Genomic DNA, 16728 nt, shown 5'->3' on the forward strand with positions numbered 1-16728 from the left:
TTAAAGGCCCAACAGTGGCATCTTAGCAGACTTGGGTATCGAATCCACAACCCTGTGGGCAATAGCCAGAGATTTATAAAATGCTAGAGACGCAGACTTAATTTGAAATGTTCTTTAACCACCACACTTAAGTAGAAGTACTTAAGTATTAAACATGTTTGTACTTAAGTATTGCAATTAACTTATTCTGAAATGTAATACTCAAGTACTCAAAGTAAAAGTATTGTGTTATATAGTTTTTACAAAAGACAGTTAAAAGTTAGCAGGTCAAAAGGCAGAAAGGGAGCAGCGTGGTCTTCCTATAAGATCAACTTAGTCACTCAATGATGAGGCAGCTTCATCAAACCCGGTGACAAACTCATCGAAAATCTGTAATGAAGTAAAAGTGGAAGAAAGAGAAAAATAATTCTTCAGTAGATACAGATATAGCATTTTAGTGCTTAAATACAATGGTGAAGTAGTTCTACCACTTCCATTTACTGACAATACTTAGTCCTCATAGCTCTTATCATAACATAGATTGCATTAAGTCACACTGGCATGTCAAAAGTCATGGGACAGCACAGTGCATGGTAATGATTGTGACCAGTGGCTTCTGGCTAAAACTGTCTGTGTGTATAAACAGGTTATTTCAGCAAAATCAAATTATTATTAGATGCACATATGCCACATATCAGTGCAATGTTCCATCGGACATAGCAAAATTCATGTGGTCATGATGCACATGTTTGAGTGTGCATGTCACTAAGATTAATGAAGATATTGCCTCATGTATTTCTTTTAAAAGATGCACATTTATGCTGTTTAAGTGTTTTCTGCTTCTTCATTTAGTCCTGCTTTTTTGTTAGTGCAGTGCAAGCATGCCAAAAACTAAAGTAATCTATTGTCAACAGTAACTGTTGGAAAACTTTGAAGCCTTGACTGTTATGTAACAGAGAGACTTTACTAGTGGGGAAAGTAGGTGAAGGGAGGAACTTGTCCACCACCGCTGGCTAAGGATCAAGCCGTAGCAGGTAATAATGTCAACTGCGGCCAAAAATGTCACCCTCGAATCGGCCGTTTGCATGTGGAGCGGTTGCGCCGCATTTCCCCCATTGGGTCGTTAAATAGCAGCAGCATAAACCCAGACTGGGCCATGACTGTGTCTCTGTTTGGTTTCCTCAGCAACCTCAGACTGGACTATTTGACTCTGTGGTGGAAACTCAGTTGAGTATCCCATCGCTGGCCTTGGAGTGCAGCTGAAAGTCCAGTAGCATGAAGAGGAACTGGGATGAGGGTTTTATTTCATGAGTAAAAAGAGAAAAAAGGGACTCTCCACACCAGAGCACTCCTTAAATTAAAATGCCTTTATTGTATTGGCATGTCCTAGTTGGATGCCCACGCGTATCGCCTCAATAGACAAAAACAGTTTAAGGAGTGTCTTAGTTTGGAGAGTACCTTTGCCTCTTTTTTGTCTCACTTATTTTTTTCCCTTGACACCAAAGATCACTCAGTTTGGTCAACATTTTAAAACTACAGTAGTTCTGCCAGACTGTCATAGAGAGATTCAGAATGGCAGAGCATCTTCAGTGCATCTTCAGTGGAGAAAACCTGCACATCTGTTTGTGCAGGCACTGTGGTCAATGCCATGATTAATGGTCTGGTGTTGTGGGGTGCAGTTTCATACAATACCAGATGCACCATGGTCTTTATTACAGGCACTGTGACAGCCCAGTGTTACATTAATGAGGTCCAACAACCAGTGGGCTACATTTTCTGAACGCACACTCCAGGTTAACTATTCCAGCAGAATAATGCTCATCCACATACTGGTGCCATGTCAAGAGCTTGTCTTGAAGACTATACCCTTCTATGTCATGGTCAACCACATCATCAGACCTGTCCCTGAATGAAAATGTGTGGGATTCTTAGGCAGACCAGTGGACCCAACCCATGGCATGATAATACAGCATTCGCTAGTATGGAACCACCACCAGACAGCAACGTGCCTTTTCTGACAACTGGAGTTCATGTCTTTATGGATCTGTCTTTATGGAACCTTATAAGACGAGGTGAGTCCCTGGGTTCCAGTGTGGTCTGACCAGAAGTGCCTTTGGAGAGGTCTTCTAATTAAACCAACTAATTACTCACTAATTACTCACTGACCTGAATGCATTGAATTGGGCTCAATCAAACTCCGACAATTCACGTCATCTTCCCATGAGCGTGCTGACCAGTGTTTAACCTTACTCACAAGATATCACATGACAACTTTTATAGATGTGGGTTTTCCAAAACTGGTCCCTATTCCCCCCATATCATTGGAAACTCATATTTGTGCTTTGAACCACAACTAAAGGACATGTTTTACACATGCTTTTCTTCACAAGCTGAGAGATATAAAACTGGCATTGAAACTGAAAGAAGCATGTTTTCATGAACACTCACCAAAGTTACATCGTGCAGATTGCAGCGTGCTGATCCCAGACTAGCGACAAAGTTGATATTTTAATGTAAAAATGGTAAAAAGATTTTTTTTGTACAGTGTACTGTTTACTTTACTTAATATTAGAAGTATTTCTCTGGGAATTAACTCCTTATATTTCCATTGGTATTGTACTAATACTGAATTTTAGATAGTGCTTTCCTCTGTGAGGAATGATGTCCTTCACCTTCTGAAATGACTTGAGTTCCTAGAGTCAAATAAAGATGGCTTATAATGTGACGAGTTGGAGATCTCTCACGGTGTGTGAGTAAAAACTTATGTTGACCCTCCGAGCCTCATTTCTCCAGACGTTTTCAAACAGCTGCAGAAACCATTTGTAAGCGTTTTGAGATGTGAAGCAGACTTTGGCGAGCTTCTGTTTAATGTCTGCGCTTTTGCAAAGAGGGGATGTTACAAGCAGCCTGCTTTGGAACTAATCTCCAGCTTTGCACAGTCATTGAGGTGTAGCAGCTGCAGTGAGTGGGAAATTGTAGGGGGATTCTGGGCTAAGCTCTTCCCGCTTGCCGTGAAGCCCCTGGGGGAGTTGCAGGGTGTGCTGCTGGTGGCTACTGAACTCCAGTCATTCTGGAACTGGGCATCACTCAGCCAGCCTATCTTCTCACCACTTTTCAATGTCAATTTAACTGAGTCTCGTCTGAGAATGACATAACCACCTGCTTGCATATGTATGTCTAGACTGCATATGTCTAGAAGATCACAAAGCACTGGGGACTGATAACTTGGAGTTTTTTTGGTTCGTCCATTAACATGCTGACCCTCAGAGGGGAAGCTGATTTCTCTTTTTTTTTGTCATTTTAAGGCTTTGTTCACCACCCACAGAAAATACCGGGGTTTTAAGTTTAGGGAGAACAGATTCTTTCTTTCCCAGTTCCTCGCTAAATGGAAAATGACACAGTCTGTGCAGGTTTACAGTGTTCCCAGTTACCAAAAGCTCGTTGGTTTATTGGTGTACCACAGCAGTTTCTGATTGGGGTTTAAAATGTTTATAGGGGTGTAAAACTGGGTGATGCTGCAGAACTCTAGGGCGATAACTTTCACCTCAATTCCTGGTTTACCATTGCATACTCCGGCGCATGCACTAAAGTGCCAAAAGAATCCAGTCGCCTGCATTGGGTTTGCTAAAGTAAGGCTTGGATGGAGATGGATGGAGTTCGGCCATGGAAACCCATTCCATGATTGACTCGATTTTCATCCTGTGACCTTGCTGTGTCAGTTTTTTGACGTTGACAGAGTGAGTTGCTTCCGTTCCCAGTTGCTTTCACTGTGTTGTAATATCACTGACAGCTGACAGGAAATTTCACGACTGGGCTTGTTGCACAGGTGGAATCCTATCACAGTACCTGAGAGCGATCTATTCTTTCACTAATGTTGGTAGAAGCAGCTGCATGCCTAGGTGCTAGGGTTTATATTTACCTGTGGCCATGGAAGTGATTGGAACCAATGAGTTCATTGATTTGGAGGGGTGAGTGAATTCTTTAGTTTGGCAATATAAAGTATCGTTGCTGTGCTGTTATACACTTAAATAGAGAAAATATAGATGTGCCAAGTGAATCAGAGTGGACAGTTAGCATGCTGGAAAACCTAGCAAGCTAACCTCTATCAAGCCATCTTCTACTTTACTTCCATGCCTGATTTTCTCCAAATTATCCCTGAATTTGAGCAAAGATGCATCATATAAAACATTAATTGAAGAAACAGCAGTTTTGTGACTCTCTCTGTCATGTTCAGAACCACATTACTAAGAATGTCGCTTCACAGCATCGTATGTCATTTGCATTAAGTTAAGAAAATCTCAACTCGATTTATCGCTTGTCAAGCTGTTGCTTACTTTCCCCAGTGCTCTTCAATCTTAACCTGGAGAATATCATGAGAGAGGCACTTGAAGGGCACCAGACATCCATTTCCATTGGTGGTAGACCTGTGTGCAACCTCCGCTTTGCAGACGATATTGACTTAATGGGAGGCAGCAACCAAGAACTCCAGTCGCTGACAGACAAATTGGCTGGCAGAGCAGGAGCATATGGCATGGAGGTGAGCACAGACAAGAGCAAAGTAATGGTGAATAGCATCAACAATATATACAGTGCCAACATTACAATGAATGGCCAACAGCTAGATGAAGTAGATACATTCAAGTACCTGGGTTCTATACTAAGCCAAGATGGCAGATGCACAGCAGAGATAAAGATCAGGATCGCAATCGCCACATCAGCCATGGCAGGCCTGAGAAAAACATGGCAGAGTAAAGAACTCAGCTTCAACACAAAATTAAAGCTCTTCAAGTCCCTGGTCCTGTCAATCTTCCTGTATGGATGCGAAAGCTGGACTTTGACAACCGAGATGGAGAAACGCATACAAGCATTTGAAATGAAGTGCTACCGCAGGCTCCTTGGTATCTCTTGGATGGAACATAAGACCAACGAGTATGTCAGAGGTCTTGTTGCCACATTAGCTGGACCCCAAGAACCACTGCTGGCAACGGTAAAACGACGGAAGCTTCAGTGGTTTGGGCACACCAGCAGACATGACTCCTTATCGAAAACAATCCTTCAAGGAACAGTCGAAGGAGGTAGGCGACGAGGCCGACCACGGAAGTGCTGGATGGACGATGTCAAGGCTTGGACTGGTCTGGACATGAACAGGCTCCTGTGTGAAGTCAAGGACAGGCAGCAGTGGAAAAGGACAACTGTGTCAGCATCTCTCATGCCTCCCTACGACCGCAGAGTGCGGTTACGGGACTGAACTGAACAAGCTGTTGCTTGCTGCTTGTCGCTAAACCTCTGCTACAAATCATTTATTCCTATGTGTTTCTGACTTGTATAGTTCTCTCTATAGGAAGTTATGAGGTATGTCAGCTTTAGACAGAAAAATACTGTACATGATTTGTGGGGTCAGCATTTTTACAGAGATCTTTGAAATGTTATGTTGTGATGTGATGAAAACAGTGTTTCTCTGTGAGCAGGAGACCAAAAACTTTACTTTAGAAAATAATAAGACCATAAATAATAATTTTACAGTGGTTCAACAGGAATGATATCTAGATTTTTCTCTTTTTCCTTCATATTACCATTTATGAGTGTGAACTGCCAAGATAAAGAGAAAATTGGAATTGATTAAACAGGCTTGTTATATGAATATAGCATTTGTGTATTAAGTGTGAAAGCATGTGTTTAAAATCTTAAAAGGGATGCACTTCTAGATTCTATGTTTTTACGAGACCAGAGAAGATGTAAACGTTAGAGTACCTTGAGAGTACCTTGCTTTTGTTTTTGTTTTGTCTGGGAGTAGCTTTTAGCTTAGCACAGGTGCTAAGTGATTGACTTCACTGTCTTCTAAAACTTTAAGCCATTTTATTCTCCATTTTGGCTTTTTTGCTTTCTTTTAAATTCCACAATCTCTTCAAATAGCCATTGGGTTTATCTATTAAAACTTACAAGTAGCAATGCATCAAATGTAAAGAAGCTATTCAGATGAAAGTGGCCAGAAGGTGAAAAAAAACAATGAATTAATACCAAAAATTACTCATGTATTTTCACATGCTGCTAGACCAAAAAGACCAGGTGTATAATTTCTCAAAATTCTTTAATTAAAACATGTGCCGGTCCTGGCTACCAACCCGGCCTGTCTTATAATGATTTCCAGGTAGATAAATGCCCTTCATTCAACATATGTCAGCTCTGATCCAAAACAGCATTAACATTACAACCAATTCTCACAACCTTTTCTCCAGTCCTGGATTTCCTACTCATAACAATGGAGTCAATACACTAAATCAAAATCAGATAACCCAAACAACAGAAGGTGTCATACACGTTCAGACATTTCATTAGCCATAATGATGATGAAATCAAAATCTTAATTGCTGCATATAAAATAAATCAAATAAATGGGTGGTCTTGGCTGTCCAATATTAAAATCCAGCCTGTGTCAAAAACCAGGTGTGATCTATATCGGCTCCTTTGCCCAGCTGAGGTTTACATAATCTTTGGAAACAAAGGACAGTGATGGATAGAAGTGTTCATCAAAGCACTCCAGTCCAAGTAGATTGTTTAGATTGAGTATAACAGTCTACTTTTGGAGTTAAACATTTTGATGTGAAGGAAGAACTGAAATATCACTTGTTCCTGAATAAAGTAATCGTAGCTCGACGTGAACGCGTCCAATTTTGCCACATGTTCAAAATGCATCAGACATGAGAGTGGCTGTTTGTGCGTAGTTAACTTTATGACTTTCTCTGATACCTCCAGATGTTCTCACGGTGAGAGTGATTCATACCAGATGAAGCCAATGAAGTCTATTTTTCTGTCTTTTCTGTCTTTTCTCAGCTTCTTCTACTCTTTGTATGTCTTCTTGTAAAAACATGCTCCTCTCCTACACCTTGTACTAACTCTTGGCGTCTTTTGTATTTAGTCCATGAGCGAATACCGAAGCTTCAGAGAGCACTTTTGAAGCCAAAACTCATAACTACTTCTCAACTTGGCCTCTGATGGATGAAATCGTGTCTTTAGACTGGTAGTTACGGTAGAAAGAGAAGCACATACACTGTATAGATCTCCAAACTTCATGTGGCCTTCAGATTAAATCAAGAACAGTAGAGTGTAGAGTAGGGCTGCAGTTTATGATTATTTTGGTATTCGACTTATCCGGCGAATATTTTTCACACTGCAAAAAACTAAACCTTAGCAAGTGAAATTTTCTAAATTTAAAGCAATAAATCTTATTTTCTTCTCTGATAAGACTTTTTGTCTCACTAAGTATTGTAAGTGTTAGATTATTTTGCTTATTTTAGGGATAATTATCTTAATCATTCTTACTTAGAATTTGGACCTTATTTTAAGTAATATGAACTCAAAATAAGCACAATCAAGCAGCAATCAAGACTTTTTTGCTTGATTTAGGTGTTACCTCACTCATTTTAAGACTTTGCCATTGCTTTTTGTAAGAAATCTTACTAAAAAAATCTTTTTTTGCTTAATATAAATATATTTATCTTGATTTGCATATATTTTGTCTAGTTTTTGCCAATGGATTTTTTGCAGTGCAGTCGATTAGTCAACAATTTTTTCCCCATGCCCTCCAACTCTGCTTGCTGTGGATATGGGATTTTAATGCTCTTCAAATGTCCAGTATATCGCCCTTTAAATATGGAAAGTACTGATATTTAGTAGGAAATATGTAAACTGTTGTGTTTGGGCACGTTTAGAGACGAGTGTAAAACTGTGTGAGTGTCCCAAATTTGTAGTCAGCTATTTTTTACAATCGTTTTACAATCATTGTCGATTATACCGACTAATCGTTGCAGCCCTAGTGTAGAGAGAGAGCTTCATGGAATAGAGAGTTTCCATGGCCAAGCAGCTCCATTCAACACTTACATCACCACACAAAAGGCAGATGAGTAGATCATTTTGGCAATACAGTGTTTTTTAAAACATTATTAAAAGCTAATGGTTTTTAACCTTTTACATTTTTTTTCCTGCAGGTCGCTTTATAACAGCAGACTCTGCGTTCATGGAGGGAAATGACCGGGCCGTTTTGGTGAGCCCTGAGCTTGAGATCTTTGAGTGGAGCTGCTTGCGTCTGGTCTATCAGATCACAGGGACAGGCTCCATCCAAGTCCACCTCCGCCCCCATGGTGAGAACTTCGACTACACGCTGTGGACAGCGGACAAGCCTTCCGACAGCTGGCTCATAGCCAGTGTAGACCTCCGAAACGTTTCCAGGACCTACCAGGTAGCAGTCAACATGGGAACAGTCATTTCTGTATGTCTGAGAGAGAGACTGCTTGGGGAGGTGGGGGTGGGGGAGGGATAGAGGGGTCAGCTATTCTCACAGGGAGTTTTGTGTTTTGTCACCTGCTGTCAGTGGGGTATTGTTTGAAAAGATTGTTTGAGTTCTTTGTTAACACGCTTGAGGGGTCTCAGCTTTGATCGCTTAGCACCATTTTAACATGCTGTTTTTACTCCAAGTCCATTTATTCTGATTAAGTGTTGCATTAAGAGACCACTTCAGTTTTTGAATCAGTTTATTTGATTTTACTATTTAAAGGTATATGTCTAAGTAAAATTAACATTGTTGTTTTATTCTATAAACTACGGACAACATTTCTCCCAAATTCCAAATAAAAATATTGTCCTTTAGAGCATTTATTTGAGAAAATGAAGAATGACTGAAATAACAAAAAAAGATACAGAGCTTTCGGACCTCAAACAATGCAAAGAAAACAAGTTCATATTCATAAAGTTTTGAGAGTTCAAAAAACAATATTTGGTGGAATAACCCTGGTTTTTAACCACAGTTTTCATCCATCTTGGCATGTTCTCCTCCACCAGTCTTGCACTGCTTTTGGATAACTTCATGCCAATACTCCTGGCTGGTGCAAGCAGTTTAGCTTAGTTTGATGGTTTGTGATCATCCATCTTCCTCTTGATTTTATTCCAGGTTTTAATTTGTTAAAATCAAAGAAACTCATCGTTTTTAAGTGGTCCCTCATTTTTTCCAGAGCTGTATATATTACGGGAGACAGATGGACTGTAAGATGGACTTAGCGTAAATGTAAACGAATGAACGAGCGAAGCAGACTCTGTTTAATACGCTTTATGAATAATGATCACAAAGCCAGTGAATCCATGCCACTTGTTTTCGCTTCAAGTGTATATGTCACGTAAATGGTCGAGCCATGCCATGCCGTATGCCATATTGCCTTAGATGCATATATACATAAAGATATATAGTATGTGTGCTGTAGGATCTTGTATAAGCTACAGCATTTCTTTATATAATGAGTTTTTAGGCTGCAGTAAGAAAAGCAGTGACAGAAAATCTTCTTTCTGCATTCTTTTTTATCTTCCTTTTACCTTGTTCTTCAATGGAATTTGATTGGTGGGTCATTCTCAGCACTGCAGTGACATTGACATTGTATTGTGTGTTACTGTGTGTTGTGTTGATACAAGTTGATGAGACACAGCAGTGCTGCTGGAGTTTTTAAACACTCTATAAGACACTTCAATCAATAGCTGCTCCAATTTGTAGATAAAAAGTAAGAGATAGAAGCTCTGTTGATCTGTTGCTGCACAGATTTCGTTGGTCATTTTCTAGTCAAGTCCTACATCAGTGGCCACAGGATATTTCTGGATATTTCTGGTTGGTAGACTATTCTTAGTCAAGCAGTAAGGCAGAAGATAACTCCAGCAGCACTGCTGTGTAATAAATGCTCTGTGTTGGTCATGTTGAATTTTTAACTTTGAAGAACAAAGTACACAGGACAATAAAGGATAATAAAGTATGCAGAGAAACAGAGACAGGACCACAGCCTGTAATTACAGAATTTACAAACTGTAGAAACAAAGTGGTGGTCATAATATTGCGATTTTACTGTACCAGTCAAAAGTGTGCACACACCTCTTCTTATTTAATGTGTTTTCTTTCTTTTTTGATTTTTTTACATTGTAAATTTAATGTTAAAGACTATATTAAAGCTATACAGGAACATACATTAAATTATTAAAAGTGTTAAACAAACCAGAACAGTCTTATACTTTAGATTATTCTAAGTAGCACATTTAGCTTTGAGGACAGATCTGAACACTCCTGGTATTTTAATCTCAGGGTCTTCATGAGGGAGAGTCACCTGGAATAGTTTACTCAGCATCTTGATGAAGGAGTTCCTGGAGGTGCTGAACAATAGTTGCTGCTTTTCCTTCATGCTGTGAAGCTCCAGCTTGTCTTAAATCACCACCTCAGTTGATCAGGTTTAGGTCAGGGGATTAAGGAAACATTGAATAAGAAGTTGTGTCTAAACGTTTGGCTGGTACTCTCTATATGAATCTTTAGAATAAGCCAAATCTTATCTGCGCAAAAAAATGCATTTATTTATGAGAGTAATGTGAATGTAGCCAAAGATATCACTGATTCTATAATATTGCAGACTTTGTTATATTACAAAACATGTGTCGTTTCTTAGGGTATTGTTGAAAGCTACGTATTGCTGTTGGCTTTAAAAGAGTAAAAACAAAGAATTAGAGCTAAATGAGGCTTAAAACCCCAACCTAACCTAACCTAAATACGTTTAATCAAATCAGGACATCTCTACTTCTGTAAAAGAAGCATTTATGGCATTTTTTTATGGCATTTAGCTCATAATCTTATCCAAAGTGACTTACAAGATTGTTCCTATTTCAAAATTGAGCCAATGTATTGTTAGGAGTCTTGCCCAAAGACTCTTATTGGTGTAGTGCAGCCTAGTCACCCAGACTGGGAATTGAACCCCAGTCTCCCACATGATGTGATAACTTACTAGCAGGTAGTGGTGTTATCCACTGCACCACACCAACCACTATAAAAGGCTTATTACGATATTATGATATCTGACATGGCAAATTATATAAGGTGCAGCCCAGCTACTATTTTATGTATTTTTTCTTTTGTTTTAGCTTTTAATGGAGGCTCGGCCCAACCAAGACTCAGGAAACAGTATCGCCATCTTTGAAATTCACATCATCCCTGGCTACTGTATAGGTACGTCGTTTAATCCATCACATTGTTTTCTTCTGTAGTGTCTGCTTGATGTTGTGTGTCTAAGAATGTGCTGTGGTTTAAATTGTGGGGAAATAATGGTAATGATGAACATCTGTACGCTGAACTTTTGAGGAGAAGTAGTTCCACTACTATAAATAAGCGTAATCATCTTTTACAAGGTCACCTAAAGACAAGCACATGTGTTACCCTGTCTTAGAGTGCAACTTTGAGGAGCACCACTTGTGCGGCTACAGTAACCAGTGGAACCCCAATGTGAACTGGTACGTGGGAGGCAGCCTTGCCCGAGACCCTCAGTCCAACCTCCCTGACGACCACACCATGAACAACCAGAGAGGTAAACATTGATAAAACAACAGACTTGCACTTCATTAGCGAAGTCTGTGACTCAGGCTTTCCCAGTGTACCCGTATCTGCTGAGTCAGGCTGACCTTTGTGTAAGAGCTGGATTGAGGTTGTTATTGTTCATGTTCGTGTTCTAAGTAATACACTCATGTTTGTAAATATTAAATATGTTTCCTGATTAGAAGTACAGGACATCTAGCTAGGGTTCAGAGTGGTACAGAGCACTAAAGTGCTGTCATTTTGATCACCGTGGCACAAAAACTAAAATTAGCCTTGGTCTCTTAGGGATGGGCAGGTGGTGCTTGCTCTAGACATTTTTCTTAGTGAAATATTGATCAGCACAGGCATCTGTTGGCTGATGTTTTAGAGCTGGGGATGCGACTCTACAGACTAGGGGATCTGACTCTACAGACTAAACATCAGTCTACTCAAGCAAGCTGTGCGTGAATCTTTAAACAATGCAATAGATTTCGGACATTCCATGTCCAATAGTGAAAAACAAGGTTTGTTGGCCATCGGTTATTTTCATTTTAAAGGACCATTAAGGATTAGATGTTTTTTGTAGTAACTCATACCAGGATCAAGATATATCACCATATATTAAGGAAACATGCTGAGTTAAAGCACAGACAGCTCTTGTCACCAGAGCTTCGACCAGTATTTTAACATTTGAACTGTGCAGTACATCACGGTAGCCTGGATGGATTGTAGCCTCCAAACTTGCCCAGCGCCATTTCCACATTCAGGTTTGCCAGGTATAGACAATAGCATGCTAACAGTGTGCTGCAGCCATGGAAATGGGTGAGCTGGCTATTTTTGATATTTTTGTATTCAATGAGCTTTATTAAGGTTGCTGATAACCATAATAAACATAGTAGGGTGATTTATTACCACCACTAGCGTAGTAAAGATGGGCATACATGTTCACAGATTAGCTTCAGTCTTAGGCTTGTCATCGCTTTCCAGTGTCTGTCAATATGGCAAACTGTGTGAGCTTTGTGTCTGGGGAGAAGCAGGTGGAGCAGAAAACTCTCTGCAGTGTTTGGAAACACTGTTTAAGATCAACTACCAGTAAAATTACCAGTAAACACCCTTCCATTGTTTTGTATTCTTGTTGTATTCTGAGCTAGGTCACTACATGTATGTGGACTCGGTCTATGCTAAGAGGTTCCAGGAGGTGGCTAAGCTGGTGTCGCCGATGACAACAACTCCCATGGCTGGATGCTTGTCCTTCTACTACCAGAGGAACCAAGCCAGAGGCAACTTCTTCTCAGTCTTCACAAGAGACCAGCTGGGACACTATGAGGAGATCTGGAGGCCGGACGTCTACGCCACCCAAACCTGGAAACAAGTCCAGGTTGACATACAGGCGCAGCATCCATTAGAGGTCAGTGTAGGAAGTGGTTAATGGTGCTCTCCGTTCTCTGGAGAGTTATGGAAATGTCTGAGAAGCTTCACACAGCCAGTGATTTAAAACAGGAGTTGTCAAGACGACTCACACAAACTTGAGACATGAGCTGGTTTCTGTATATGAATTATTCATGATGTGTTTGAGACAGATATTCATTAATAAACATTAGTGGAACTATGGAACTGTGTTGTTTGCTATCATTTTAGATTGACATGCAGGGAGCAGTGAAATCATAATAGTCCTGAAAGTAATAGCTTTAAAGCAGATGACTGAATGCACTGGAGCTTTATGCGTCTCTCCCTAGGTTCCTTGGTTCTTTTATCAGAATTTTCATAATTAAATCCGGCCACAGCGGGCACCGGAATGTGGGGCAGCAGCAGCAGCTGCCTATTAATCATCCTGTGAAGCTGCAGTTCATGGAAACATAGTGTCAGGGAAAGTGAGCAGCTTCAAACAGCTCCTGGTTACAGAGTATTTAGCTTTGTTTCACGCTGTTGCAGAAGCCACAGACTGCTGTTACCTTTAGTCTGGGAAGTTTTTATTTTATGATTGGGTGTTCTTTGGATTTTGAGCTTTATAACCTCGAAAACATGAATAAAGTGTAAATAAGCAGACTAGCTCTAAAATACATGAGCATCATGGGAGAGCAGTATGTAAATTGAGCATGAAGTGTTACCACACCTGTATAGCTTGTGAGGTGTTATCAAGTTCTGAGTGAGAATGATCATTACAGTTGAACACTGTGCTCAAAGTATGGCATTATGAATTATTGCCTTATTGTGTGGCATGGTGGCTTGCTTATTGGTTAGCACATTTGCTTCCCAGCACTGGGGTCTTAGAACAGGGAAGTCCCATGTTCTTGTTGGTTTCCTCTGGGTACTCTGGTTTCCTCACATAGTCCAATAACGTGGAGATTAGGTGAATTAATAACTCCGCATTGCCCTTGAATTGTGCCATATAAGTGTATATAGTTCCTACATTAGTTAATAAACTGCACGGTGGAGCTAAGGGTGTAAACACAACCAAAAAGTGCTTCTTATGTGTTTGTCATCTCTGCTGTTTTCATGTGCTAATAGCTACCCTCAATGTATGTGCTGACTGATACACTCTCGAGAGGGGTATCCAGTCAGTGGGATCTTTATTCTGTTTTTTACACAAGATGCGTCTACAAATGTGAACAGTAGAAAACTTCAAAGTTGCCAAGCCAAGCCTGCCACCTTATACAATGCTAGCTGGTAATGATTGAATGACTTCAGCTGTGCTTTATCTCTGGAGTTAAAGCACAAGGAACTACAGTATTATGTGGCTGAGTAGTTTCAAGAGACAACCCTCACAGAGTTGCTGAAATATTTAACACCCAAATATGATCTGTTTGGCTCGTAGGATTGGCTAAATTTAAGAAATATTGGCCGATCACAGATTGAATTTGAGATTTCTTACACAACACAGTTGACAAACATGGTCTTACGTAAGATAGTGTCTAAGCTTGAAGGAGAAAGTGGTGTTTGTTTTCTATCAGCTTCGTTCATGTAAACATGCCGCAGAGGAGCAGATTTGGGACAGCTCATCGTCCGCAGTGTTTGAGTGTGTCCAGCCGCTTCATTAGCCCCGTGTAAATAAAGAGCCTGAGAGTGCATGAGTGAGGTCCGGATGGTGTTAGGTGTCTATATTTCTCTGTAGCAGATTGTTTTGATAGTGAAATGCTTGAGTGTTGGGCAGCTAGAGTGTCCGAGGACGGCTGTAGAGCCTGCTTGTTTTTGTTATCTCCTCCAGAACTGTCCGATAGCTTTTACAATATCTTGAGTTGCTTTGTGAAATTTTTTGAGGATGAGTCATAGCTTAGTCCATCTTCACATACAACTTCGTAACCTACATTTGTGACATGAGAGAAATGTCCACTTATGCTAATGTTTGAGCTGGACTTCATCAAGTTGAGCACTCTGTGTTTCCTATGTGTGAGTAGGTGGTGTATGAGGTAGCGTTCAACAGTCCTCGCGGTGGCTTTGTGGCTGTGGATGACATCAGCTTCTCTTCCCAGTTCTGCCACAATGAAACAGGTCAGTGCAGCCCTGTTTCATAAGGAGCAATAACGTGCCTTACGCAACCCTTCCAAACAGTCCATCCAAGACTTTGAAGGGCTGCTGTCGGAACGCAGCTCTTCTGTTTAATCTTCTGTGGTCATCTTCTCCTGTGGACTGTTGACCGTAGAGAAAGTTCAGAATACGAAACAGAAACAACACAAACGGAAAATCTGATTCTACTGGAACATAATATTGATAAACACAATAAATCAGCACAAATTAAGGAGTTCAAACTGACTTTCAGACTAACGTTTTCTCCTGGTGAGTGCATTGCTGACAGGAAATACACATCCTTTTATTATCTTTTCTCCATTATTAAGACATAAAAGACAGATAAAAGACATAAGTCAGCTAAACATAAATTAATTTAATTGACTCATTTACCAATTTGTTTGATTTTTTTTTTTTTATTAAAAAAATCATTGGCTAGCTCAAGTGCTACCCTGATAGCAAAGAACACTGGATAAACATATTTTTTTTGATTGAATTACATCTTTTAAAGTTGATTATGGAAAAGCAACCTTGGGTCAACCTTTATGTAACATTGCCTAGTATGCATCATGGTAAGGGTCAAAATTCTGACATTGAATCAATGGTAATTTAAAGGTTTTGAATAGCTGGGGCTCTGAAACTACACTCACAGTGCTTTTAGGTGAAGGCTGCTTCCCACAAATAATAATATTAATATTAATTATTATTATTTAAATGTTCCTTTCTACACTGCAAGAAAATAGTGCAGGCTATAAGAATAGAATAAAAACAAGCTATACACATTTAATGTAAGTAATGTTTAATACAAACCATACATATATGCATATAAAACCATGACGTAAAAAAAGTAAAACCATATAAAACCATGAATCAAAATGAAATCGATGTGTACAAATAAATAAATTCTGACGTCGTAGACCAGTGTTTTTTCAATGAATTAGCTAATAAAAAAATGAACGTTGATTGAATTTCCTTTGGCTTTCTGAGTAGTAATGCACTGAAGCAATATTAATATTGATCTAAGGGCACAAATTTCAGAAAGTGTTAAAAAATATTATTGTTGAAATTTGTAAGCAAATATGAGTGAACTATGGTAAACTGTATTTGATCTAATGGAACCTAGTTATTTGACTCTTTGTTGTTGTACCATATAATGCTATATAGGTTGCTGCCAATCAAAGAATTACAGAATTTGTATGAGAGAATGCATCTGAACTTGTGTTGATTTCACAATAAAAAGATGAATTTCACAATGAAAGAGTTATCACGTCTTGACTAGTAATGGAAGCCAACAATAGAAGCAAGACATTAGCATTGTGGACTCTGATTCCTAATACTACTGTTTTTAGTTAAGCTAATAAAGCAGTGTATTTTGTACATTTTTATAGACAACATTAATTGTATGCTATGATGTCAGAAACCACATAAGTAGGTCTGTTTCACATTAGCCACATTAGCATGTGGTTGGAGGAAAGTGTGAAATGCTTTAGGCATACAGTTTGTATGATGCTAACAGATGATTAAAGCTTCCGTTACTTACCTAGCTAGCTAGCTACATTAGCCTCATAGTTTCTGTGCTAAACTAAAGAAATCAGACATCAGACAGAATATTTCTTGGCTAAGCAAGTACATTTAGGAAAAGGCAAAAATCGGCCAAACCATCACTTTAAGAGTCTTAGTCGTACCACAGACACAGACAGCTACTCGCTAAGCATTTCCTCCTGCTTCAATCTCAAGTTTCCTATGTTTTGCTGTGTTGTGTTTTAAGTTATTCAGCTGATTATGTGAACATAAGTTTTTTTGATTGATTTTCACAAAGAAAATAAGACTTTTACAGTGAAAAGTCGCTGATGAAATTTTAAAAACTTTTGCTAATAATATGG

At 39.4% G+C, this 16728-nt stretch overlaps 1 protein-coding gene across 2 annotated transcripts in view; it reads left to right on the forward strand.

Moving 5' to 3' along the window:
• Positions 1-16728, forward strand: part of mamdc2a (MAM domain containing 2a) — a 33003-nt gene that overhangs the window by 4667 nt on the left and 11608 nt on the right. For both annotated transcript variants that reach the window (XM_049470221.1, XM_007243952.3), the window contains exons 3-7: positions 7965-8215; positions 10915-10999; positions 11217-11354; positions 12493-12749; positions 14737-14830. In XM_049470221.1, the coding sequence (XP_049326178.1) occupies positions 7965-8215; positions 10915-10999; positions 11217-11354; positions 12493-12749; positions 14737-14830 (825 nt within the window). The remainder of the gene's footprint in view (positions 1-7964; positions 8216-10914; positions 11000-11216; positions 11355-12492; positions 12750-14736; positions 14831-16728) is intronic.

The sequence above is a fragment of the Astyanax mexicanus genome, chromosome 22 (genome assembly GCF_023375975.1).
Source record: "Astyanax mexicanus isolate ESR-SI-001 chromosome 22, AstMex3_surface, whole genome shotgun sequence".
NCBI lineage: Eukaryota > Metazoa > Chordata > Actinopteri > Characiformes > Acestrorhamphidae > Astyanax > Astyanax mexicanus.